We start from the raw sequence: 26,297 nt of genomic DNA, 5'->3' as shown, positions 1-26,297 counted from the left end.
CTGTGATCTCTCCTTTCTCCACAGCACAGGGTTGGTTTTGTGGCAGCACTGTTTATGGCCCTGACTCCTCCAGGAGCTCTTGTGTTGCCATTATAATCCCTTGCATCTTCAAACACCACTCAGCCACAAGTGCATCTGGCAGTGGGGATGAAAGTATGCCAAATTCAGGAGCTTCCTCTACAAAGCCAGTAACTAGAGGAGGCCTCCTCCTGCTGCTCCTGTTAGGATGTGGATACACACCACATTGCATCTCCCTGTTGAGTGAGCTGTCCGGTCACAACATGGCTCACAACCAGATGTAGTCTTGTGCACCTGATCTAGGCTATGTTCCACAGGGCCAAAGTCTGCATTGGAACATCCAGACAACAGCATGAAAGACAGAATGAGTTCCCTAGTAATCAAGGCTGTGGTGGGGAAATAACCTGATGTACAATATAATCATAATACAGACCAACCCTTAGAACTTGTCTAAGATGCCTCATTTTATGTTGGCTCTCTGTGGTATGAGGATACACAGACCAAGCCTTCTATTCTACACCCACTTCAGGTAAGAGTCTTGGTTCCAAACAAGAAGAAAAGGCACATGCTTTCTCTGAAGTCTGAAAATCTGCAACCAAAGCTTCACTATTTGCTAAAAGGTTGTAGCAAGAAGGGCTGAACAGGAGAGCAGTTGAATCCTTACAGCAGCAGCACTGAGGTGACTGACCTTATCTGAAGCCAGGATTCTGAAGGAAGCTATCACTTGCTCAGCTGTATCTGTGTCTGCTGTTTCTCTGGTCATGAAGTCAATGAAGGACTGGAAAGTGACGGTTCCTTGCCCATTGGGGTCAACCAGAGACATGATTCGGGCAAACTCAGCTTCACCCTTTCACAAAATCCAAAACAAAGAAAATGGTCACCATAATACCAATCTCCAGCCAGCCCAGACTCTCAGGAACCAGTTGGAACCACTGGTTACAGAGTTTATAAAGCATCTTCCTAACTCAGGAACATCAACATCAGAGCCGATGAAATCTGCATCTTAAATGCCCACCCCACTTCTGTAAAAAGGCCTGTGCTTTTAGAAGGTGCATCCATTGTCCTAAATACGTAATATGTACCTTCCAATTAACTGTCTCCATCCTCTCTCCCTCCCACCCTCCCACAATGCCTGTTTAATTTGTTCTAACTTAACACTTACTTCATTTTCCATCTCATCCTAAAACATTGTAATTTAGGTACCATGCAGGGAAGTAAAACAATAACCCAACAAGCAGTGTAGTCACAGACCCACAGAATTAAGAAGGGAAACAACTCTGGAAATTTCATGCCAAATACAGGACAGCTTAACTAAGGATAATCTCTTTCTTTCCCATTTAAAAGGTGAATTTCAGAGAAAAATTTTAGAATAAATAATTGAAGCAAGGAAAATGCAACCCCCAAGGCAAGTTTATGAAAATTAAACAGTATCAAACTCATTCTTCATCATGCAGGTAGAAAAGGAGAAATTCACAAAAGCATTAGTTTAATAACTGTTAATTTCAACTTTTAAAGTTTCCTTAATTCAAAGAGCAATGCGGTGCACCATAGAATACAATGTTCAAGTGTCTCGTTTAACTTTTAACTTCTCTTTTAACCATTTGAAAATAAAGAAAAAGCAAAGAAGATACAATCTCTAGTGTAAATGACATTAGTATCCTCTCTGTTTAGATAAGCTTTAGTATTGCAGTGGTTATCGTTTTAGCTGTGAGCAGAATCAGTTGCCATTTTTTCTTAAAGCTCGTACCAAATCATAACCCATTGAAATTAAGCAAGCTCTGAAATCATCATGGTCCATCAATCCATTCTTCCTCTATTGACCAAAACAACGTAAGGAGTATGGGAGGGAGGGTTTGAAGAATCCAAGGTAATTTCCAGAGAGATGATGAGTTTGGACCATTGGCATATTGGATCCAGTGCATGAACAGTATTCATTGATGTTGCCCAATCAGGTCACCAGAATCATCATCAGTTTTAAAAGAGGAAGAAGTAACTAACATATTACACACAGGAAAGAGACATTTTCACCACAAAAAAAGTAACATCAGGAAAGGTCAGGGGAGAGATAAGGGAGACAAGGAGGTGAATGGGACAAGAATACAGAGAACACAACCAGAGAAGACAAAGAGAAGAGCAAGGAGAAAAGTTTGTTACTAAACTAGTCAAACTCAGCAGATGCTCAAGCTGCCTCCCTGATATGAAATATCTTTGAAATGTTCTGCATGGAATCTCTAGCAGCTAAAAGTACAGTGAAAAGCAGCGAAATACTTCATTCCAAGGCCAAAGTAAATACATTATGAGAGCAGTCTGCTGATATATGGGAAATAAGTACAGGGATTTTCCTTCTGGCTGCAAGCTGTCAAGACCCTGACTACAGCAGAAATGTGCCTAGTGGCTTAAAGGATGACACCTGCAAGACCTACAAGGAGATCAGTTGAAGACCTTGTATGAAATGAGATTGCTCATTTTCCAGGCAATAACATATCTGCAACATTCTAGACTTGAAGCTGAGTAAACATTAAATAGCATGAAATTAGGAAGGTAAATAAATGCTTCCTCTGTGCTGTGATAGATTGGAGTGGCTTGGAGAGAATTGTGTCATCCTGTATTAGGAGAGAGCATATGAGAACTTGTATTGAGTCTGAGGAAAGGAAAATTGACAAAAGTCTGAGTGTAAGAAGCATAGGAGCTCTCCTAGTGGTGTCCAAATAAAATAACTGAAACCACGTAAAACAAAAAAAAAATGGAAAATCTTTGAAAAAGGCAAAGAAAAATACAGCTCAAAGTGATGCTGACAGTCCATGTAAACTAGCTGTCTTCCCAGAGGCAGGATCCTTTCAAAACATTATGACCAACAGACTGGAGTTTAAACATGCCATTTTTTTTGCTATTGTCACATCTCAAAACAGAATTATTTCAGTTTCCTCTACCTGCAAGTCATTTCCAACCTGTCCTAGACTGATGAGGCAGGCTTTAAATTCATCAGACTGTAGATTGTCAGATTCATCCTAACATCCCATCACAGGTCATGCATTTGAGAAAAGGAAAGGAAAGAAACAAAAGTCACAGATCAGGTTAGTTGGTTAGTAAAGAACGTTCTATTTGCAAATTAATAATCACATTCTTCCAGAATTTCATGGAAATGTAATGTCAACATATGCAATGAATAACCTAAAGTGTGAAGTTTTTACAGTTTCATGCTTTAGACTTTTTCTTAGTAGAAGAGGGTCCTCACTTCAACTACGGAGGTAAAACTCTGCTTCTTTCCACCTTTTTTAACAACACCTTTGCTGACAAGGCAGATTTCATTCTATGAGATGCCATTTGCTTCCTTCCTTTTCTGTTGCCATGCAATATATGTTAGATGCAATAAAAATATCACTGAACCTGAGCATGTTTTCCCCACTCAATTACTGCTACTTCATTCTTGATCTGGTAATACTACTTAATATAATATGTATATCTCAAAAGAGATGAGTATAAAATAAATTTATAATTGACAACTTATTTTAAATTATCTGTTTTCTTTAACAATATATACAGTCAGGTTTTGCTTTGAAAACTGACTTTTAAAAAGTTGAATTCCAGGTTAAATGATTCCTAGTAGCACCACATCAAACTGGAACATTGTTTTGAACCAGTATCTTTTTCTATGTAGCAGGGGAAGAAATTCACACTAACTTTTTAAAAACAGTCTGGCTTGTCTTTTTATTCCTGTTCATAGAAAATGTGTCCTATCAGAGGGGTACTTTGGAGTGAGTTAACATAAATACAACTAAGGACATATTCCAAGATGAAAAATTATTACCCTTATTGATTTTACAGACAGTTTGGAGAAGAACCAAGTTTTTTTGTCTGCTACGTATTTGCCTGATAGATGAATAATTTATTTTTGAAAATTTCTATATAGCTATGCATAGGTAAAATTATCTGAGTTGAAACAAATGCACTGGGCTTATTTAATATACTAATAGGATGAAGTGGTGCTTTAGTAAGTTAATAACACCATGCATTTCTAAAATATCATGCTGTTATTGACTCCCTCTGTATCAATATCCACCAGCCCCATAAAGGAAAGATGAAAAATAACAGTGGGAAGTCAATGAAGAGAAGAAAAAGCAAAGTTACAAATCTGGAGCAGCATCTAGTTAAAAGCCATAATCACAGTAAAGTTTTTATCCTTTGATATTTCCATTTTATATGATGATTCCTGCTATAAAGCATTCAAAATGGCTTATTTTATCATTCTCAAAACGTTGATCTAGGCTGGTTTAAAACTTTTAAAAGCTGTCCTGGAGACAGGCTATGGCAGGTTCCACCAGGGGTGAAGTTATTCATTTTACCTGATTTCTAAAGCTGAAGATACTTCTGTGTGACTGCAAACAAAATGATATAAAAGTGAGAGCTAAGAACCAAATCCTGCCCCTCCATCTCCTCTGGCAGGTGTTGGGGCAGTGTGTGCAGGAGCTCCCCAAGCAGGTACCCAGCAGCAGGAGCTGAGGCAGTGAAGGGAGTGAGGGGCTAGCACATCCTCCAAGATACCGTTTTCTTTAGGAGAGAAGTGCAGTGCTTGTGCTCCAGCTCAGAACAGTCATATGGTTAAGTGGGACCCCCTAGTGAGGGCCCAAGCAGTAGTGCCAAGTGCTATAGCAGGTTTTCACATTCTTGTAGTGAAATCTTCAGATCTTCATCATATGTTGCCTAAAAAAGCATCTTTGCAGTATAGCAGTTTCATGGAATGGCATTTTGCAATTAAGGCACAGATCAAGCCTGTGTGAAGGCTTTCTCAATTGGAAATGGTTCTTGATATTTATTTTTTATTGTTTGCAGACCAACATTAGGAGCTGAAATTAATCTTTTAACGCATATAAAAAACTTTGCCTTGTTCATCTTTTCATACCTATACAAAGAAAACCACTGAAATCTCCTTCATGTTTCATTATTAGTCCCCAGAAATCTTTTCCCTTCTCCTTGTGATTTATATGTGACCTTATAAAACAAGTGAACTTCTGAGTCAAACTAATCCATTCTTAAATATATCCTTAATTTTCCTGCATAAGCCTGAACATATGACTCCTTTAATAGGGAGCTGTTGGCTTTCTGTTAGCAAAATAGAGGGTGGCATGATGCTATTTTTCTGCATGCAGAGCTCCTACTTGAAATCTGTAGTTTGCAGAAAAATCAATAGTAGAATGTATTAGCAGCCATTAAAATAGTACAGGCAGAGCAGCTGCAGATATTTCATCACATACTTTACAGTCTATTTAGAATTTACTAAATATACTGAATCTGAAAAAGGAATCCCTGCATAAAGAGATGTCAAAACCAGTGACTGACAACGTATCTGTGTGGTATCCTGATTTGGCTGCATATAATTATTCAGCTATGCACCATTTTGAACACTTCTAAATTGCTTCTGTGATTCAGACATTGTGTCCCACTTTCTCTTTTTTTTCCTCCAGGCAGTCACATTAAGGAAGGAAATATAGCAGCACTGCTGAAGATTTATATTTATAACGACAACTAGACTGTGCCTTCAGGCACAATCTCTAGCAAGGAGTAGGGCAGCAGTGGTAAGCAAGAGTAAGCATCAGCACCCTCAGGAATAACCCCTGGGTGTGTTAATGCCTGCTGGGAATACAAGAGCCAAGAGGGTTACTCTGATGGCTTTGGTCCTTTAGAACAGAAAGCCTGAAACTTTCACCCTCCAGGGTTCCAACAGGTTACCCCCATGAGCCAGGGGGGACAGTGTGTTTTTGCCACTTGCCTTTTCAAGGATGACTTGTGAAGCTCTCTGTGGCAGCACATCTCTGCTAGGGATGAGCTGAAAGAAACATGACTCTTTCTGCCCTTGGAATTCTCACATGCACTGTGAGAATTTTTTTAATACACTCTTCCCAGGGAGGAAGATAGGGGTTCCTTTCTCAGATTCATAAGCAAAGGAAGTTGTTTCTAGAAGCACTCTAAAAAGAATTGTTAGATTTATGTATACAAAAATACATACTTTAAAATGGGTAAGGGAGCTACTCTGGGTATTAGTACTTAGCTGACATCCTCAATACACACTGACAGACATTAAGAAATGTCTTAAATGGGAGAAATGCCACACAAGTCAGAGCTATACCATGCATAAATTACTCTGTTGTACTTAGATATTTAAAGCCTCCTTGTCAGTGACAGTATTAATTTTTGGGATCCTTTCTGGCTATTCATCATGGTGAACAGCAGTGCAATCCTTCAAATGCATTTTTAAATTACATCAGGCATTCAGAAATGCTGCTAAGTGCCACAAATTTTTTATATATATTGTTAATTCCATCTGACATGAAGAAGACAGTATTTTTCATGGCAGTGCTTAAATTCAGATAATCCAGCTTTATCTTAATTTCTATTTAAGGAACTCAAAACCATAAAAGAATCCATTGCTGTCTTCTCTATCTAAACATGAACAAATAGCAAGTCTCGATTGTTTTCTGTACACTGAAGTAACTCTGAAGCACTCTGAATTTCCTTCATTCACCAACATTAAATATTCGAGTGTGCAAGGACACAGAAAAGATAGAAAAATTAAAAACAAGCCTGTCTTTCTCCAACATGTTTGTTCAAAGTCTCCTTCCTGCCTGTGTAGATTGAGTTGCATCTGTCCATTAAGTAACAGTGTCATTTAATCCTTATAAACGTCTCTTTTGTCAGTGTTTCTACTATCTTTTCCCTGCATAAAGCCTGGCTTGATGGTTGAGTGGTTTTAGATCTTACCTTCTTCCTTTCTTTAACTTATGCTGCAGAGAAAATAATTGTTACGCCCTGTCAATCCTAAAATCTGCCAAGACCAGTTTCCCATGTCTGCTTCTGAGGGATGGGGTATGCAAGAGGGCAGAATCTTAGGAGCTGGGAAGCAATTTTGTGTTACACATTATTACTGTAGCCCATCTCCAGCATGCTAGCAGCTGTGCGACACAACCACCTTCTTCCAGGTCATACCTTTCCTAAGGCCTTGCTCTGTTTTATGCTTTGGTATTTCAATGTTTTACTGCATCTGCAAAGCCTGGAAATCCATAAGAGTAGGGCTGGTTGGTGTAGGATTTAGCTTTTCCCTTCAGGCAGCCTGAGGGACCAAGCACTGATTGTGATAATCTCCTCAGCCACTGAGCCAGCCTTGCTGCGAGCAAGCCAGAGAACTCACCTATGGACTACATACGTACAGAGATGCTAGAAATGGCCATCCAGTGTAAAATATACTTGGATTCAGTCACTTTGGATTCAGTCTTTATCTGTAGGGAGCTGTCAAATCTTTGTGCAAAGACCTTGGTTTCCCTGAGAGAGGTCTCTCAAATACAGACATGTAATTTATCCAGGCCTGGTACTTTTGTCTGCTTTTAATAGCTCTAATTGCTCAATTATTTGCTCCAGTGCATTGGGAAAGCCATTTGGTATGCTACTTCATTCCACCCCAGGAAATCTATCTCTGCTTTTGTGATGTTATCTTCTGCTTCCTTAGAAAATACAAAAAAGATTTATGCTGTACTAGAATCACATTAAGATTTTTCCACAAATTCTGTTCTGTGTAGCTAAATTTCCCTACGCTTGTATGTTTCTTCAGCAACCAGAGGTTTAATAATTCTGGTCTTCTTCCTAGACAGTTAGGGGTATTCTAAAGAAGATTCAGTAAACTGTGACTATCAATATCGAATCCAAATCAAATGCAAATGCAGGTATGGGCAACCAATTTGAGTAGAGCTGGACAAACAGGATGTTAGTGAAAAGGAAGTGGAATTTTGCTGTACCCTGAAATGATTTGAAGGAGCTGACTCAACAGACTGGTGCTGCATTATGGTAAGTTTTTTCAGTATTTGAACTGTGAACTTGGTTTTAAAGGTGGGTTGATATGAGCACAGAGCCATCAGAACTAACTCATGTTCAGATTGTTCTCCAACTGCAAATGTCAGATCTTCATCTGCATATATTTTGCTGTTGTGTCTATTAATAGTTTTCTTTATAACACTCTGTCCATGAATACTGCATAACTCACAGAAGTGAGTTAAGTTTCTTCACAGTAGTGTTTTCCTTCCTACTTTTTTACTCATCCATACTTAGATAACTAAAAAACGTAACAGCCTCTTATTTCCCACATACAGCCAGAAAAATAAAGGATATTCCTGGACAACTGTTAAGTGTCTCAACTATATTCCCTACAAATACATTTCTGGGGAGGCAAGTTGTGATTCAAAGGGGAAAAAAACCTCTGTGATACAAATTACATCTAAATTTAATGAGATGAAACAACGGCAAGTACTTAGAACATGCTGTACTGTCTTAAAATAAAGGGTCATGTTATTTTCCAAAGCACAGAGGTTTATGCAGTTCTGCTTATTATTTGAACAAATATTAAACCATAATAGTAGAGTTATAATTCTGCATTACATTTAAAAAGCAAAAAATTAATCTTTACTTTATGTGCACAATGCTCCTAGGCTGTGGGGAGCCCTGGGCAACATGATCTAGTGGAGGGCATCTGTGCCCAAGGTGGGGAGAGTGGAACTAGATGATCTTTAAAGTCCCTTCCAAGCCAAGCCATCCCATGACTTCATATGGCTATAAATTCTTTCTTAACTGCTCTTTTTTTCTCTTTTAAAAAGAGCCCATTTGTAGTGCATTTGCAGGTTTTTAAAAAGGCTTATGTTTGGAATGCCAAGAAACTCACTTTTGGGAAGCATAAATATTGCTAGTTGAGAAAAAGCAGGAGTACTGTACCCTGTCAAAGTGATTAAATGATGCTCTGAAGTCATTCATTTGTTCCTGGGTGATACCCTTGGCATCTCTTGTGAGGATCTGAGTCTCAACCTCATTGATAGTTCGAGCAATGGTGGTAAGCAGGAGCTCCCATCCAACACGGATGTGCTATGGGAGAGAAAATATTGAGTTATTATGGAAGCAAATATATTATTTTAAGAGTATAAAAAGTACAATAAGAAAAAAATCAGCTCTAAATATTTATGTGATACCTTTTCCATACCACTAACTCTGTATTATGAACAAGGATCACTCAAAATAAAAATGGCCTACAGAAAAATACGAATCTAGCTTCTAAATGGGTACTTCACTAAAAAGTAAATGAAAATAAAACAAGTCTTATGAGATTGTCAGAAAGTCTGCCAAATTCCATCTTCTGTGGCAGCCCCTTTAAATCAGGGAAGGTAGTTACATGGCCAAGAGGACAGAATAAACTAACAAATACAAAAGGGAGTAAATGGCTACCTCCATGGTATAGTTGGTGTGCTTGTTGTCAAACACCAGGGCTTCTTGTATAAGCTGATGATCTCCTTCCAGTTTGTCAATATTGTGGTTATAATTAATGATATTGTGCTCATATTGCTTCAGCTGATTCATCTGGTCCTCCAAAGGCCCTGTCATTTCAATAGAACTGCGGGCAATTTCCTGTCAAAAGAAAAAAAGATACCCCCAGTCCCACAAAATTTAAGCTTCAGATGTGCTAACTTGACCAATGTTGACATAAATATGATGTATTTTTATACTAAGAAGCAATAGTAATAAAATGTTCATACAGTGGAGATGAGAAATTAATTGCAGAAAATACATTTCAAAAGAAATGTGTCAGATTTATACCTGGAATTAGTATTGACACTCCAGTGAACCTGATAATTTTTTTCTACAAAAAGCAGAAGCTAAACAGTAATTGTTCAGTGATTAGTTTTTCAAAGCTGAATGTCCTGGCCACCCATCAAGGTACCACTTGTACATAGTTCCACAGTTTTAAGAATAATCTTAACAGGTGCTAAATAGCTAAGGACCGAACACCTGGCAAGCTGTCATTGACTTTGCTGTTGCCTTGTAAATAAAGTAGATTAAAAAAATATGAATCACTTTGTTTCATCAGCTTCTGCATGAGGGTCTGACACTCACCTCCATCTTGGTCTGGATCCATGGCCCAATGACATTGGCCTGAGCAGCAAACTGGCGGCGCAGGCGCTCGTTGGCGTGCTGGCGGGCTAATTCCTCCTGCAAGGATTGATCCCTCTGAGGCACCAGCTGCTTCACCTGTTACAGTGGGAAGGCACTAAAGGTCAGTAAGCACAACTGAATAGTTTTAAAACAAATGGAACAAGTAAGTCTAGAGCTACTAATTTTCATTATTGGTCTGAAGGTCGATACCAGAAGAAAAAGCCAGAATGATCACTATTTTATTTACAAATTCTGTACTAACATAAGAAATTTGTAACATGGTGTTGGGCAGCCTGATCAGAGAGAGTGACATGCAGAGAGAAGAAATTCTCACTTCTGGTTGGATTCAAGTTTGAAAAAGTTAAAAATTATTTCACTTTCACTGCTCTTAGAGCAGTTACTTTGTTTTTCTTTTGAAAGGTGAAGGTGATTTTTCCATCTCTAAGTATTGTTCTAAGAGGAGTCAGTGCAAAACATTTTATTTGAGTGCCTCCATTAGAATAGAATAACATAAGATATGTTCTGTCTGTTGTGCATGTCTGGAGGTCTCTAATTCATTGCAAATGCTTTTGTTTGACTTACCCTTCTGAATTGCCCAGGGAGATTCTAACCTTAGTCCTTACTACTTGATTTTTGTTACCCATTCAGGGTATGTTCTTGTCCATGTAATTTTTGTAATTCTTTATTTTACACAATCATTTACGTGCAGCATTTTATCTGTCTTGATTCCTAATGAAATGAAATTGGTGTGATTGCTCTAGGAGCCCTCTCTTTAATCCCTTCCCAGTACTTTTCAGTTCCTAATGCCAATTTTAATTTAATTGGACAGAAACATTAATGGTCCCAAAGATGCTGATTTTATACAATGTTTTTGAAAAGCAGTATCTGGGTAGAAGAAACACAAAAATTACTCCTTATACTAAGAGAAAGAATACAATCATTTTCTGTTCTTTTAACAGCAACCCTGGCCAGGCACCAGCACTGCACTAGCCTCAACACATGCTTCTCTTGCCCTGGCAGAAAGCCAAAGAGGACATAGGTAATATTGCGTGACAGGAGCAAGGGATGTTGAGAAGCAAGCCTGGCAAACATAAGGGAGAGCATAAGGTACTGTAGAAATTCATTCTGGCATCTGATGATCTAGAATAATTTACAGATTTATTGTAAAGTTCTCTGAATATTCTCAGTAATTCTAAACTGGAATAATGTGTTACAATGTCCTTTTTGTATTTAGCAATTTAGCATACATTACCTTTTCCCACTTGCTACGAATCTCTTCGACTGTCACAGTGCTGTAAGGATTGGTTGCACTTATTCTCATGCTGTAACTCTGGATGACTTTTTCAACTTCATTCTGGATTGACAGTATGGCCTGTCGTTCACCATCTGCCTCTGGCAAAGTAGCTTTAAATTGATCGTGTGCAGAGATTAAACTCTAAAATCAGAAACAGAGAGGGAAAGCATGAAAACTCTAACATTTCTTCAAGCATCTGGAAGATCTGCTGTAAATAAGCACAGCTCCTCTCTCAGCCTCTCAAACATCCTGGCTACTGGGTGTAGATACAAGAAATAATACAATTACCTGAATTTCCTCTATGCTATGAACAATAAACATGTCCTGTAGGTCTTCCATAGCACCTTCCATCCAGTTGTTGAAAGGAGCAGCTCTTTTGGCAAACTCCAGGTGAAGCTGATCAATTGTTTCGAGCAATTTCTCCGTCCTCTGTACAGGTTGGGAAAAGTGCATTCTTTTGTTATTAGGGCAATATCAAGCTCCACACACATACGCACCCATATACAAAGTTATGGTTTGTCTTTTCAAAAGCATTTGATTGCATTGATTGATTTCACCACCTGCTTTAAGGATTCTCATTCAAGGCAATAGTACTAATTGCAGTAAAAGTATTCTCATATCCAACACACTCAAAGGGGTGGGTATATGCCTTTGAAGTACAATACTGATATTTTAAGTATTTTTAAATGTATATTTTAAGTATTTTTGCTATTGGGATCTATCTGCAAATGAATTAAAATCTGCTAATTTTGATTTAGTAATTTCTTTTAAGTACAAAAGAGAAGAATTACACATATGTTTCCCACCTTGGCACTTATGTGTATGACTTCCTCTTTTCCAAAATAACAAGGCTTTGCAAAGTATCTCAGTACTTTGCAATACTCACTACCAAAAATTAACCTACTGCTGGACAGAAAGGTATGCAAGATACAAACTCAGACTAGTATAAAAAGGTAACTAACCAATGGCTTTTAGCCTTGCCGACATCAGATTCCCACAGAGGGGTGCTACAAACCACATGCCATTTGTTGCTGGTTTAGAACTGTCCATGGCAGCTCATTATTGTCAAGTCTACTCTGAGTAATTCAGTCCATTTGCAAAATGGACTGGAGATGTCCAAATGAAATGGAGATCTGAGGAAAGGGGTCTTTGGTATCTGGACTCCAAAGTGGATGCTCAATGGCACCATTTCCAGATCTGAAATAATTGGTTCATTTCCCTCTCCCTTCCTCAGCTGAGCTGCTGATCCTTATTATATGGTTTACCTCCAGTGCCTCTCTCCTTTTCTGAGTGAGTGTTCCCAGGCTGTCCCATTGGTCACATATCTTTTGACATCTATCATTGACACTTGCAGCATCATGGTAATCCAGCTCACTAAAAACAAAGACAAAACTTTGTGTGACTTTTTGAGAGACAGGAGCAGTGTCCACTGGTCTTCAACAATTCTTCCCCTCTTTTTTGCAATATTTCTCCTAAGGTAAGCAACTATTGCAGTACAGACATTTTGTTTAGGCATTCAGCATTTCGAGAAGCACAGCAACAGAACAGGATCAATCTCCTCTGAGAAAAATCAAGTGATACCCAAATATTAAAGACAATTAAGGTGTCCAAGCATCTTTGCCTTAGCTATTCCTGTGACACAAGCAATTCGATCCCCTGATAGCCAGAATGCTTCAGTCTTGGTCTTTATCAAGTTTGCAAAGATTGGTACCCTTTTAAATTAATTGGCCTGAAATATCAGTTTTGTTTTAAATAATCCAATGATCCTTATATGCTTTGAAATTATTTAATTGAGAAACACATACACACTTTGCATTCAAAGTATAATCTCTCACAAGCCTGGCAGTACTGATAGGGGCCTCCGAGATCCGAGGCGTAGAGAACAAATTTCATCTTCGTCTCCAGGAACTCCTCACGGATCTACACCCCAGAACTGGCTGCTTCAGAGAACAGGGATCTCCAGACCCACATATGCCACCAGAATGAATGAGTGCATTCACAAAGGATAGCAGTTACCATTGCTTTTTCATCTGCTTAATAGGCTAATATCATCCTGACAGGAAGCAACTTAATATTTTGCCTGAGACTGGAATAAATTTTTAAGGTTCTGTCCTGAAATTCTGCACTGACTCTGCTTCAAGCTGAACTTTTGATCTCAGTGGCAAATGATAGTCATCCATAATACATGTGTTTGACACTTTGGAAACTCACTTTTATTGGTGCATCGCCATCCATTGAATTTAGCTCTTGGCTTTGCCTTGAGAACACTCTGCCCAGTACTAAGTGTTGCAGAGACTGTAAATGCGTGACACATGGCAATATGAACGTAAGGTTTACCTCAAGGCTTGAACAAGACATAAAATGCAGAGAGAACTTGTTCTTTTTTTTTTTTTTTTTTTTTTTTTTTTTTTTTTTTTTTTTTAGCATTCTTCTCTAGGGCAATTGGCAAGAGGAATGAACAGATCATGCTGCCAGTAAAACAGAGAATCACAGAGGACAAAATGACAACAGAGGCAGCTTTCCTCTGTGAAGCCAGAGGCTGGAAGCCAGAAGCTCTGTGGGCTAGGGGCAGTGTTTATGTTTCCTCTTCTAAGCCCAGTCAGAGCAACCTGGTTTGGGATAAACCTAAGAAGTATGAGAAGCATTCTGTTTAAAAGAAGCTTCAGATGTGCTGAAGTCAATTGACTGTTGAAAGTGAAGAATGGTAAAAGAGCTAAGAAATACCGCAACAGAATTACAAAATCACAGAGTGGGTCAGGTTGGAAGGGACCACAGTAGGTCACCTGGTCCAACCTCCCTGTTTAAGTAGTGTCATCTTAGAGCACATTACAGGATTGAGGCCAGGCAGTTCATGAACACCTCCAGTGAGAGAGACTCATAACCTCTCTGGGCAGTCTATTCCAATGCTCAGTCACTCTCAGTAAAGAAGTTCTTCCTCATATTCAGATGGAACTTCCTGTGCATCAGTTTCTGTCCATTGCCTCTTGTCCTATTGCTCGGCCCACTGAGAAGAGCCTGGCTCCATCCTCTTGGCACCCTCCTTTTATATACTGACAGACATTGATGAGGCCCCCTCTTCTTAAGGCTTCTTGAGGCTGAAGAGGCCCAACTCCATCAGCCTTTCCTCTTGAGAGATGTTCTAGTCCCCTCATAATCTCTATATCCCTCCACTGGCCTCCTCCAGGAGCTCCATGTCTCTCTTGTACTGAAGATCCCAGAACTGGACCCAGCACTCCAGATGTGCCTCACCAGGACTGAGTAGAGGGGCAGAATCACCTCTCATGACCTGCTGGCAATGCTCTTCCTAATCCATCCCAGGACACCATTGGCATTCTTGGCCACAAGGAGCCACTGCTGGCTCTTGGACAGTTTGTTGTCCACCAGGACCCCCAGGTCCTTCTCCACAGATCTGCTTTCCAGCAGCTCAGCCCCCAGTCTGTCCTGGGCAGGGGTTATTCCTCTCTAGGTACAGTATCCTGCACATGCCTTTGTTAAAGTTCAGTCAGTTCTTCTCTGGTCACCTCTCCAACCTGCCAAGGTCCTTCTGAAGGGCTGCACAGCCCTCTGGGCTATTGGCCCCTCCTGGCAGCTTTGTGTTCAGTGAACCTGCTGAGGAGGCATCTGCCCCTTCACCTGAGTCAGTGATAACACTGGGCCCAGTGCTGGACCTTGGGGGACACCACAGGTGACAAGCCTCCAACCTGACCATGTGCCACTGGGTACAACCCTCTGGGATCTGCCATTCAGGCAGTTCTGAATCCACCTCACTGCCTGCTCATCCAGCCTGCACATCCTGACTTTGCCTATGTGGATATTGTGAGAGACAGTGCTGAAAGCCTCACTAAAGTCAAGAGAGGCAAAATCCACTGGTCTTCCCTCATCCATCCAGGTAGCTGACTCACTGGAGAAGGCAGTCAGGTTGGTGATTTACCTGGCTACTCCTGACCACCTTCCTGTCTGCCTGTGGCTAGAGATGGCCTTCAGAATCAGATGCTCCATCACCTTGCCAAGGATTGAAATGAGGTTGGAGCTACCAGCCAGTAGCTCCCTGAGTCCTCTTTCTTGTACTTGCTGAAGACTGGGGTGACATTTGCTTTCTTGCAGTCCTCAGGCACTTCTCCTGACTGCCATGGTCTTTCAAAGAGCATCATGAGTAGTCTCACTCTGGTATCCAACAGTTCTTTTAGTACTGTTCTCTGCAGCCCACCAGAGCCCATGGACTCGTAGATGTCACATTTGCCTAGGTATTCTCTAATCCAATCCTCCAAACAATTTTAAAAAATAAAAAACACCCAAAATTGTGAAAGTAAACTCTTGTATGTAAGGAGAAAATTGCCATCAAGTCACACGGTACAAGGGCTTCTTAACTGGAAAACTCACTTCCTTCTTTGGAAGCCTTTTCATTAGCCTTCAAGGGATACAACAAAAGCCACCTATCTGCTAAGAAATTTTAAGTCAGGAGTGTAGAACCTTGGATGATGAGATTGATTTTGCCGTCATGAGTTTTTGGCTGAAAGTTGTTGGGTTTGTTTTCATTATAGCATATTATGTTTATTAGATTATGTTCCTGAGTGAGCAAACTTTATTTTTGCTTCAATGGGTCACTTATCTCCTTTTGTCGATTAAGGGTAAGGGCAGGTGTCCTTCCATGAAAGTGAGGGACTGATTGTACCAGCTGTGGTCAAAGTCCTGGAAGGTGATACGCCACCTTCCTCCACAAGCTCTGCCAGGGAGATTCAGTCATTCCCCATGAGATCTCTACTATCCTATTCCTTCCAGGGATATGTGCTGTGAACAAATAGGTAGGAGAATAAGATCAAAACAACTTTTAAAAAGGGCACCCACAGTGCTAACTAACTAAATCTTAAGTTAGTTTACCAAGTGGCATTAAACAGTGTAGCCCCACTACCTGTCTGTGCCTGCTCTTGTGTACTTCAAGTAAGCGTATTATAGGTATCAAAGAAGATTTTTTTGCTCAAAGCAGGAGCAGAGTAAGTAATAACTCATCAAAGATTAATTAGTTGGAAATAAAACACAGGGTTACATTCTCTGTTCTATTAATTTCTGTATGTTTCTCAATGTTGAAGAGACTAGATTTACATTTTGTAAAAATTTTTTGCTTTGCAGTGTGTGAAGTACTGCTGCTCACGTGTTACACACCTTCTAAGAGAACAGTTTTTCTATTTGTTTGGCCATTTGAAACCTACAGCCTTTGGAATTTAAAAATCGTTACATTACCACTATTGATCTTACCAGTAACTCAATCTTATCTGTCAAAAATTAAAAATTCAGTCAAATTTTGGCTGGATCCAGATAAGCACTTAAGTGTGAGCTCACTTTGGGAACAGTGATAGTGCCACAAAAATAACTTGCTGAGCAACATGTTTTAGCAGTGCTTCAGAACAAGGCTCATGTTAACCGTGCACGTAAGCACAATTTGAGCCCACGTCTCCAGAACGAAAATTACTCAAATCAGTCTTACAGATAATGGTCTGCTTGGCTGAAAATCAGTCACTGTACTACAAGTGATGGATATACAAGAAATGACATTCCAAAGTTTTGTCTCGATGATTGGAAACATTGAAATGAGCACATAAGATCATAAATTAATATGGGGTTTTATAGTACAGCTCACTCAAATGAGCATTTGCTATTTCATAAATGGCAAATCTCATTTTAGGAATGCCTGTTCCCCTTCACCTTTTTATAAAGCCCTATCCAAGCCCTGTCATGCCTCTTTGCCAAGGGATATCTAAGTCTATACAGGCTGGGAACACAACAATCTTATAGCAGCATCCTGGCTGGAATCATCTGTTTGCATACACACATAAACCTTCTATCTAAATAGCATCAATCAACAAGCTTGTAGTAACTTTAACCTTAAGCACATATTGGACTGAGCTGTAGCAGAAAATACCAGGACAGGAAACTGTAACTAGTAGAGTTCAAGGTCGTACACCAATAGTTCTCCTTTGAAATTGCAAGATCAGGCATCCAAGAGATTGACTCAAACAAAACATGGAGGTGTACTGACTTGGAATTTAGACACAGATTTCTGTACAGGCCTGCTCCAGTGATGAGGAGAAAAACAACCAACCCACCAACCAACCAACCAAACAAAAATCAAGAAAGAAATACCAACATTGGCTTCAACAGGCTTTGTATCAGATGCCAATGTACATTTCTTAGCATTCAGATATTAATCCTTCTTTAAAACTATGGATTAAGAAAGAAATTAGCATTTTCCTCCATAATTTTATTGTGCAAGGAATTATGTGTAAATAATTAAAATCAGTATTTAAATGGAAGCTGCCCATTTGCTTGCAGCCAGTGATAAAACCTGACCTTTCTGACCTTTCATTCAGTGTTCCCCATGGTCATTAAGCCTAACTGAATTACAGACTCACAGTGAAAAATCAGGCACTGATAACACCATTGTGTGGAGAAGCAGAGAAGTCAAATTAGAGCATCTCTAAATGTAATCAGCTTTCAGCACCTTTGCAGCCCAGGCCACAAATAACTTGTTTAACTTCACACAGCAAATTACTGAAACAACTGAGAAGAGACAATCCCAAAATAGACAGGATACAGTGTTCACTGGCGTCACCAGAGGTAAAGGACAGAGGGTTCAAAACACTGGTAAGCAGATGCTGTGCTATGTATACTACATTCCCAAAGTTCCTCATAATTCATAAAGCTGAAGCTGAATTAGCAATGATTAGGTGCTACAGAAAGTTTCTTTAGTATAAAGAGAAACAAATCTTGGGGCTATCCCAAGCACAAATACAGGCTGGCTAGAGAACAGTCTGAGAGCAGCCCTGGGAGGAAGGACTTGGGGATGCTGGTTGACAAGAAGCTAAATATGTCCCAGCCATGTGCACTCACAGCCCAGAGAGCCAAACGTGCCCTGGGCTGTATCCAAAGCAGCATGGGCAGCAGGAGAGGGAGAGGATTTTGTCCCTCTGCTCTGCTCTGCTCAGGTGAGACCCCAGCTGGAACCTTGCATCCAGCTCTGGGTCCCCCAGGGAAGACATAGAGCTGTTGGAGTGGGTCCAGAGAAGGGACACAAAGATGATCAGAGGGGTGGAGCATCCGTCCTAAGAAGACAGGCTGAGAGAGTTGGGGCTGTCCAGCCTGCGGACCAGGAGGTTTTGGGGAGACCTTATAGCAGTCTTCCAGTGCCTAAAGGGGACTTACAGGAGAGCTGGGGAGGTGCTTTTAATGAGGACAAGGGGGAATGATATTAAACAGCAAGAGGGCAGGTTTGGACTGCATATTAGGCAGAAATTCTTTACTGTGAGGGTGGTGAGGCAGTGGAACAGGTTGCCAGGAGAAGCTGTGGATGCCCCATCCCCAGAGGTGTTCAAGGCAAAGGGCTTTGAGCAACGTCATCTAATGGAAGATGTCCATATCCATAGTCTTGGAACTAAATGATCATTAAGGTGCCTTCCAACCCAAGCCATTCTATGAAATAACTCCACAATAGAAATCAAGGCATGCCCAGAAAGTTTCCTAATCTCACATATTCAGGGCAATCTCCATTCTCTGTGTTTTTTTCAGATTTCTTTTACATTAACCAAAACACAGTACTTACTCTGCCCACTGTGCTTAATTTTTTTCTCTTTAAATAATCTTGAAGATGGGATTTTTCTTTTAAATCTATTTGAATTACACAATTACTGTAAGTGCTGCTGCTATCAGATATGAACTACACTTTTAGACAAGTGTCTGATTTTTAATTGTTAATGAATATGGAGCTGTTTGTAAGTCATGGTCCTTCACAAAGGGGAAAAAAAGGCATGTTTCTAAGATTTCATTTATAAGCAGTAACTGTTCTGCCTGTTCAAGGTGTGAAATTGAAACTTGGAGAGCTGAAGCCAAGGGCAGGAATCTGAGAGCAATTTATTTCGTTTCCACTGTCCCTTCTGTAAAATGGAGACAATGGCACTTCCAGATATAACATCAAGAGATTGTGAAAATAAGCATATTAGAGACAATTAAATCTGCAGGAAGTCAGTGCATTACGTACTCTTGTAGAGAAAATAAAGGGATGTGAAGCCTTTTGAAGGGACCAATATACTTGTGAAGATATGTAATTGATCTGTAATTTGTGTAAGTGAAATGATTTTCTAAGTTAAACAACTCAAAGCCCATACCTCTCAGGAGACCATATGAACTGAGAAATAAACACCTCCAGGAGTCCCATCAACCCACAATGGACCCATGGATAGAGCTAATGCTAAAATACTACTGTGAAGTCAAGTTGAAAATGTTTCTTTTCAAATAATTTCGGTCAGTTAAATATCTATATTTGGTTGGGGGTAAGGGGGAGATGAGGGAAAGGTCTCAGTGACCAGCTCAGATAATATACTTATGAAGCTATGTCTGGAATTCCTACGTTGGTACCTATGACACTATCAAATTCATTGGAAAGAGTTTATCGCAAAGTTAAATGTCAGCAGCTGCAAGCCTTTAAATGGAACATACTTCAGCTCCTGGGCAATGGCAGCGATCTGTTCCACCCTGTCCTGGTGAGCAGCCAAATCGCTCTCAAAAGCTTCATGTTTCCTTAACATGGCACGGACTTCTGTCAGAGAGGCAGACTCATAATCCTTCTGAAGCAAGGTCTGCTCTTTGCCTGAAAGAGGAAATGAAAATGTTACTCATTTTTTTAGTAATCTATTTGTTAGGAAAATTGTAAATTTAATCAACTTTTTAGTTGAGGCATGGTGAAAATTGTATGCATGAAATTAAATCCCACCCCCACTAAAATCAGCAGCAAATTGTCAGCACATGTTAATTAGAAACATATTTTTAAAGTTATCACAGTAATGTCCTGTTTTTTGCATAGGCAGCTTATACAGGTCTAAAATAGTGAGAGAATTTACGTTGCTGGAGAATTCTACATTGCTGGAGAAACTGGCATAAAAATGGTATATTAGCAAAAACTGTATCTCTAAACCACTGTGATAATTTTTTGTAGAATAGACTTAAAAAAACAGAAATGACACTGCTATGCTCAGCTTCTTACTAATGATCTGTTATTCTTTTTTATGTTCTGCCTTCAATTCATTATTCATTTCAGCACTTAAAAAAAAAATAAACCTGAGATGTGTGACTGCCTTTTGTATCAAACACCAAATTTTAAGTGGAAAATGCCAACTTATCTACAAAAGACTAGAGAAACAAAGATTAAGTAGAAACTGAAATACTGCTGCTGAGTAGCTTCTGTGCTGGACAACTGAATCCACACAGACAGGCCCTGCAGCTGCAGTCACCACATGGCATTTGCAGCTCTATGAATCCTAGAGCCAGAAGCAACTATTGTTCCACTTGCTGTGTTCCAGCTTACGTGAAGTTTTCCCTACACAACAGCTATAACTTGTCACCATGAGTAGTTTATGCTCAGAAAACCGGCTCTTAGGGCTGATAAACGCTGTAGTTTCCCTTCTAGTATCTGCTTGGCAACCATTTACAGCCTTGCATGCTTCCAGCAACTCTGTTAGAGGATGGACTCTGACTCACTTTCACAGTGTCAAAAGAATCTGTCCAGAAAAAGCCAGAAGCATGGCAGGAACAGGAAGACAGTCATCAGGATGATAGAGCAGACATATGTTTAATAGTCCCCAACAAAACTGAATGCCACCATAAGGTCCTACAGGTGTCACAACTACAGGTAAGGTTAGGTCACCATTAAAAGCCAGAACTATAAATGGCATGTATTCCAGGGTTTGGAGCAAAGCAGACATGAGTCCAGTATCATGTAGTTTATCTGGACTATTCAGAACATCGTAATAGCCAAATAATAATAAACTCAGAATACTTCTGTTAATAATTTCACACTGAGCCAGCAGTATGACTGTGTTCCTGGTTGGATTGCTGGTGTACAACTATGTAGGAATACCTTAGCAGCAATGGCCTCTATTCAAATGCAGAATATTCCCATTAAGTCTGACTCACTACTTCAAGTATGATTTTTACAGTTACTTCTCATTAGCAACATGCCAACAAGTTAAGATTGTGACTACAGTCAACAAAACCTGACATTTTATCGGTTATTATTTTAGATTGTCTGAAGTTGTCCAAACTCCTTATGAGTGAGTTCGTAGCTGGCAAATACTCAGCACTGACGGTTCAACTTTGAACATTAAAATGCTAAAAATGTTAAAAGGCATCTCTCCTCACCATATGCCCACTGTTCATGAGTGGAAGCCTTCTGTCTAAATTTCTCAGCCAAGTGTTCCAGTCTTTCCAGTCGCCGTATTTCATTCAGCAGCCACTCTTCATAGCCTTTCTCAGCTTGTTCAAGTCTCTGCCAAGCGCCGGCAATATCCTGTGAAGAGAATACATGGGAGAGACCGATGAAACTATAATCTCTTTTTATCTAAATTTACAGATTTTTAATTCATTCACAACTTGGCTTCCAAAAGAGAAGGTTTTATGTTCGGATTTTGTAAAATCACAGAATCATAGAAAATGGTGTCAGGCAGTTGTGTTTTAGTGCAGACACCTGCTCCTCATAGTGCATTTTATTCAGGTGGGTTCATGAAAGAAGCCCCAATAGAAATGGTTTCCAAGCATGGCTACGGGTCCAATGTCTTCACAATATATTGCTTTTACCTCCCATTTTACAATGTATGTGCTCTTTTATAATATATCTATCTGTTATCAAAATGAAAGTGTTCTGCTTTCACAAGTTGACAATACCAAGGTAATTAGTATCAAGAGGATTTGGTGCATATTTTACCTGGAACACAAATTTTCATTTCACCTTCTGTGGTACACAAAGTTTTGAGAATTTCCTTGCAAAAAGGACATATTTGGGAAGCTGAAGTAATAGGGCCATTATTTTCTGCATACAGGGAGTGGACAATGGCCCTTTTCAGATAGAGCAATTTCTTTTGTTTATGAAATCTGAGAAACCAAAACACAATGATAGAAGAGAGTACAGAAACATGTTTGCTATATTCCACAGGAAATGTTTTGAGCCACAGTTAAGTCACAGTACTTATCAGCAGATGAGAATTCTTGGTACAGACTATTCTTATCTTTGTAGACATAAAAGAAAAAGCAGAATAGAAAAATGTAGAAACACGTATTGAGCAACGTCTGTTTGTTTGATGACTAAAATGTCAGTGAAACCACTGAGTTTTGCTTAAATAAGCAATCACTGGCTCACTGATCCACAAGTATTGATAACATTCCCGAAGGAAGCTCTATATTGTCTTGCATCTCCAGATAATTCACTTTTGGGAAAGCCTTCAAAGAGGCAGGAGCATGCTTATTAGAAAGCAAGATTCTGGAACAAAAGGGAATGTGTAAAAGGAGTTTGGTATTGAAAAAGTCCGACAAACTAATGTTTCTGAGAATGACTTAGAATGGCCTTTCAATCCTTCACATTGATATTTTTGGGAGATCATTGATAAAGCAAATAGAATATTTCTGCCTCCTTTACTTACTGAAACCATTTTCCCCTCTGATGGCATGAAAGCTGGCCGATTGCTGATCCTCAGTTTTGTCTGCAGGGTGTTGAAGTTGATCTCCAGCTGACATTTCTCCTGGACTTTGGGAGGTTTGTGTTTGCGGCGGTAGTCCCGGAAATCCTCTAATTTCTTCTGCATAGCCTGCATTGTTTTTTCTGGGGTCCTGTTTTCCAGCCAAGGAATTGTCCGGCGAATCCATTCTAAAAGCTTTCAAACCAACATAAACAAGTCAAGTAAAGGCAGTGTAAAAACCAAAAAAAAGATTATATTGAACATATAAATCTTAGTTAAGTTTGTTCCATTTTAATATTATTGACTTCAGTTGGTACTGATGCCTTAATGGTGAGTAAGCACAAGATATTATATTCAAAGCTGAACAATACTTTTGTAGCAAATTTGCCCAGATATTCCAGGTATTTCTAGAAATACTCTGATTTTTAGAAAGATTAACACACATCTAAGGTGCCTTTAATTACTCAAAATCTGAGTTACCCAGTATCATCTGCCACTTTCAAAAGTACTGGTCTTGGTGTTTCAGGTAGTCATAGTTATGGATCAGGACAGAAACCAGCCTCAGGTCATATAAAAATCTTCACTCAGAAGGCCATTTGTGGAAATTTAGATATAGAAAGTAGTACCGTGATCTCAGTATGTTTTTGCAGGTTAAGCAATAAAAGATAAGAGAGCTCTCATTTATGCACTGTACATCTGTAGTCCTGCTCAACAGATTTACCATTAAAGAAGAAAGGATAGGAGGAGCACATTCATCTGTACATTCATCTGCTGTCCACGCTCTCAGGTGAATTGTGAATAACCTGACAGACCCTGGCCAGGTGTGCTTTGCAGTACACAAAGCCAAGAGGCTTGCTTGGAGTGACAGGATCTGGTATGTTCCACATGTGATCAAGGATGGCTGTCTTCAAAGCTCAGAAAGACAGGAAGCTTGGTCTTGGGGAAGATGGATGACAATCCTTGAGACATCCTTCTGTCAGTTAACAAGACTGACTGACCTGCTGAAGGTCACACAGGAAGTCTGTGGCAAAGGAGTCACCTGAAGCTTAATATCTTGGGCAACTGTGCTTTGCAACCTGCCACTGTGAGATTTACCCTTACAGTGTCTCCACTTTGCTGTCTTGAAGAGAGTGCATGAATCTTTCAGCTTTCAGTATTTCATTATTGTCACCACATTGCAGATAGAGCATCCTTACCTCACTTGCTAGTCTCTCATACTCTTCCATCAACCTCTCATTTTCCTGATTCACAGCAAGCACCTTACAGATCCGGTTAGCTGCAGTCTCAGCCTGTAACACACAGTGAATAAACAGGACGTATTAATGAACACATTCTGAGAAAGGTATAGGCTTGGAGAAAGAGAGAGAATGTGGCTGCTGCAAATAAAAGATCACATTCTTTTATAGTTGGTGATTTATGCTCCTAGATTGCTTAGATACTCATTTTCCCTCCTTTTGCAGCCAGAGATTCCAATGGCCTGAATGAGGCATGGATCAGCACAGAGGTCCCCCTTGTTGTACAATGAAGCCTTATCATACAGTTGTCTAATAAATATTTTCTTTTTAAAGACAACTTAGGCCATTCTTAGAGATATCCTATTAGGGTTTTTTTTAAATCACGTCCAACAAATATTAGATTTGTTAGCCACACTGGAAAGACACCACATGTGATGCAGGAGTCTCAGACTACTCTATATCTGCGTATCATATGTACATATACCTGTGAGAATAAGTGCAGCTCAACCACTGACAGCAAATCTTTTCATGCCTCCTGACAAATTTATATGTGAAGGTGCTGTGTAGCTCTGCCATATTTAAAATTTACTAGTTTGATACCACAGAGCAATATTTTCATACAAATATGGCTCTGGAATATATCCAGTCAAATAAATAACCATGTAGACTCCTGTGTTACAGAGTATTTGAAATTCCCCTTTTGCATGAGTAGCAAAACTTTCATACCAAGGAGCAAGAGAGCACAACAGCAGTTGTGCTGTGATAAGATATAGGCACCTAGCAAATAGGAAGAGAAATTCAGTCCTGAGGATGAAGGGAAAATATCAACTATTTTAAAGGTTCTTCTTTTTTTTTTAGCATAAGTTGGGTTATGTCCATTTGTAGGCTAGAAATGTATGAAGCAGAAGAGTGGGATATGCCACATTTATAACTGAAAATCCCACCGATGACAGGTCTGCTGCTGGTGTTTATGCCTTTTATACTAGTACTTTCATCCACAAATAATTCTGTTGGCTTCAGTGGGAACCAGGCACAAATACTGTGTTGGATATCTTCTGTGCCCCTCTGTGTCTTTAGGCATTTTTGAAAATCTAGCTCCAAATTGCTACTCAGCATGAGTAAGTCTTAGTCTCCAAAAGTCAAACATTCTGTTATGCAGTAAACACATTAGACGTTGTAGCAACAAGCAACAACTCCAGGATATCTTCAAATCAGTTTTTTTCTGAAACAGTCTTTAAAATTACCAAATAATGACCCAAAATTAGAAACAGAATGTCTATTTGAATTAAAGATGTTAACTTGTTACACAACACGTAACTAAAACAGGTTTGAGAGTAAGTTAAAAACAAGTATTAGTGCTCAAGGAATACTTGCAAATATTAATTAAAACCACATAGCACTAAATTAGTTGGGGTTTTTTTTTTAATAAACTAGTGGAAATGTAAAACAATCAATCAAAAACACAGCAACCTGCAGGGACAGTTGATTGATACCTGCTCTGCTCCAGCAAAAGCATGGTAGAAGCAGGACACATATGTCATGATAGCTCTCTCATCAGGTTTGGGAGTGTTCACAATATCTACAAGAGGGGGGAGAAATTAAAATAAAACAAGAAAAAAAAGAGTCGAGAAGTAGAAAATAGGATGAATAAATAAACGCATAACTTCATGTCCTTCTTACTGTTTTTCTTGTCCATAGCTCTGTATTCGAGAAATTCTATAAAGCTGTAATAAATTTACTGTTAGATTGAGGGCTGCTGATAGAATAAAAAAATACACTAAAAATTCAATATAAGCTCATACAAAGAGGAGGATTATTTATTTTTTCTTCATTAAGCTTTATGCAGCAATATTGTCATAGGAGGAGTAACCTCAATTTTACCAGGACTCTGCTTAAGAACTGGCACACATATGTCTAGTGACTTAAATTCTGGAGGTTTTGACTAAGACACAGGAAAGGCAGACTAAAATTCAATCTAGGGAGATGTTCTTTTGAAGTTGCATGTGGATTAGTTATAACCTTAGCATTATATATCAGTATTTTTTTATATTATCAATACCTGAAGTATGCCCAAGTCCAAGCTGTATTACTTTTTAAAATTTTCCTTCTTTTCTTTAGGACATGATTCCAGAGCTTATCTGAGATGTCTCTATATGTTTCTGTGACTGTTTTGCATAGGAGTATCATTTTATGTTGCTGTTTGTACTTACCATTAAGCATTTTAAAAACAATTCTGAAAGCGTAAGAGAAAGGGTTTTTTTTTTTTTTTCTGAGCATGTTATGATGATTTTGACA

The 26,297-nt window shown here is 39.3% G+C and overlaps 1 protein-coding gene across 2 annotated transcripts in view; it reads right to left on the bottom strand.

Moving 5' to 3' along the window:
- The window catches only part of ACTN2 (actinin alpha 2), a 69,194-nt gene that overhangs the window by 1,957 nt on the left and 40,940 nt on the right, over window positions 1–26,297 (bottom strand). Inside the window, exons 8-21 of one of the 2 annotated variants that reach the window (XM_083856398.1) lie at window positions 25,496–25,581; window positions 23,964–24,056; window positions 22,732–22,962; window positions 21,458–21,605; window positions 19,760–19,910; window positions 12,538–12,646; window positions 11,561–11,701; window positions 11,231–11,413; window positions 9,940–10,074; window positions 9,274–9,453; window positions 8,770–8,916; window positions 2,949–3,026; window positions 1,766–1,831; window positions 707–865 (exon numbers count right to left, since the gene is read on the bottom strand). In XM_083856398.1, coding sequence (XP_083712524.1) covers window positions 707–865; window positions 1,766–1,831; window positions 2,949–3,026; window positions 8,770–8,916; window positions 9,274–9,453; window positions 9,940–10,074; window positions 11,231–11,413; window positions 11,561–11,701; window positions 12,538–12,646; window positions 19,760–19,910; window positions 21,458–21,605; window positions 22,732–22,962; window positions 23,964–24,056; window positions 25,496–25,581 — 1,907 coding nt within the window. The remainder of the gene's footprint in view (window positions 1–706; window positions 866–1,765; window positions 1,832–2,948; window positions 3,027–8,769; window positions 8,917–9,273; window positions 9,454–9,939; window positions 10,075–11,230; window positions 11,414–11,560; window positions 11,702–12,537; window positions 12,647–19,759; window positions 19,911–21,457; window positions 21,606–22,731; window positions 22,963–23,963; window positions 24,057–25,495; window positions 25,582–26,297) is intronic. The other variant, XM_083856397.1, reaches the window with a different exon arrangement.

This window comes from Zosterops lateralis, assembly GCF_965231275.1.
Source record: "Zosterops lateralis genome assembly, chromosome: 3".
NCBI lineage: Eukaryota > Metazoa > Chordata > Aves > Passeriformes > Zosteropidae > Zosterops > Zosterops lateralis.
The sequence above is the reverse complement of the archived record's forward strand: the minus strand, read 5'-3'. Positions and strand labels throughout refer to the sequence as shown.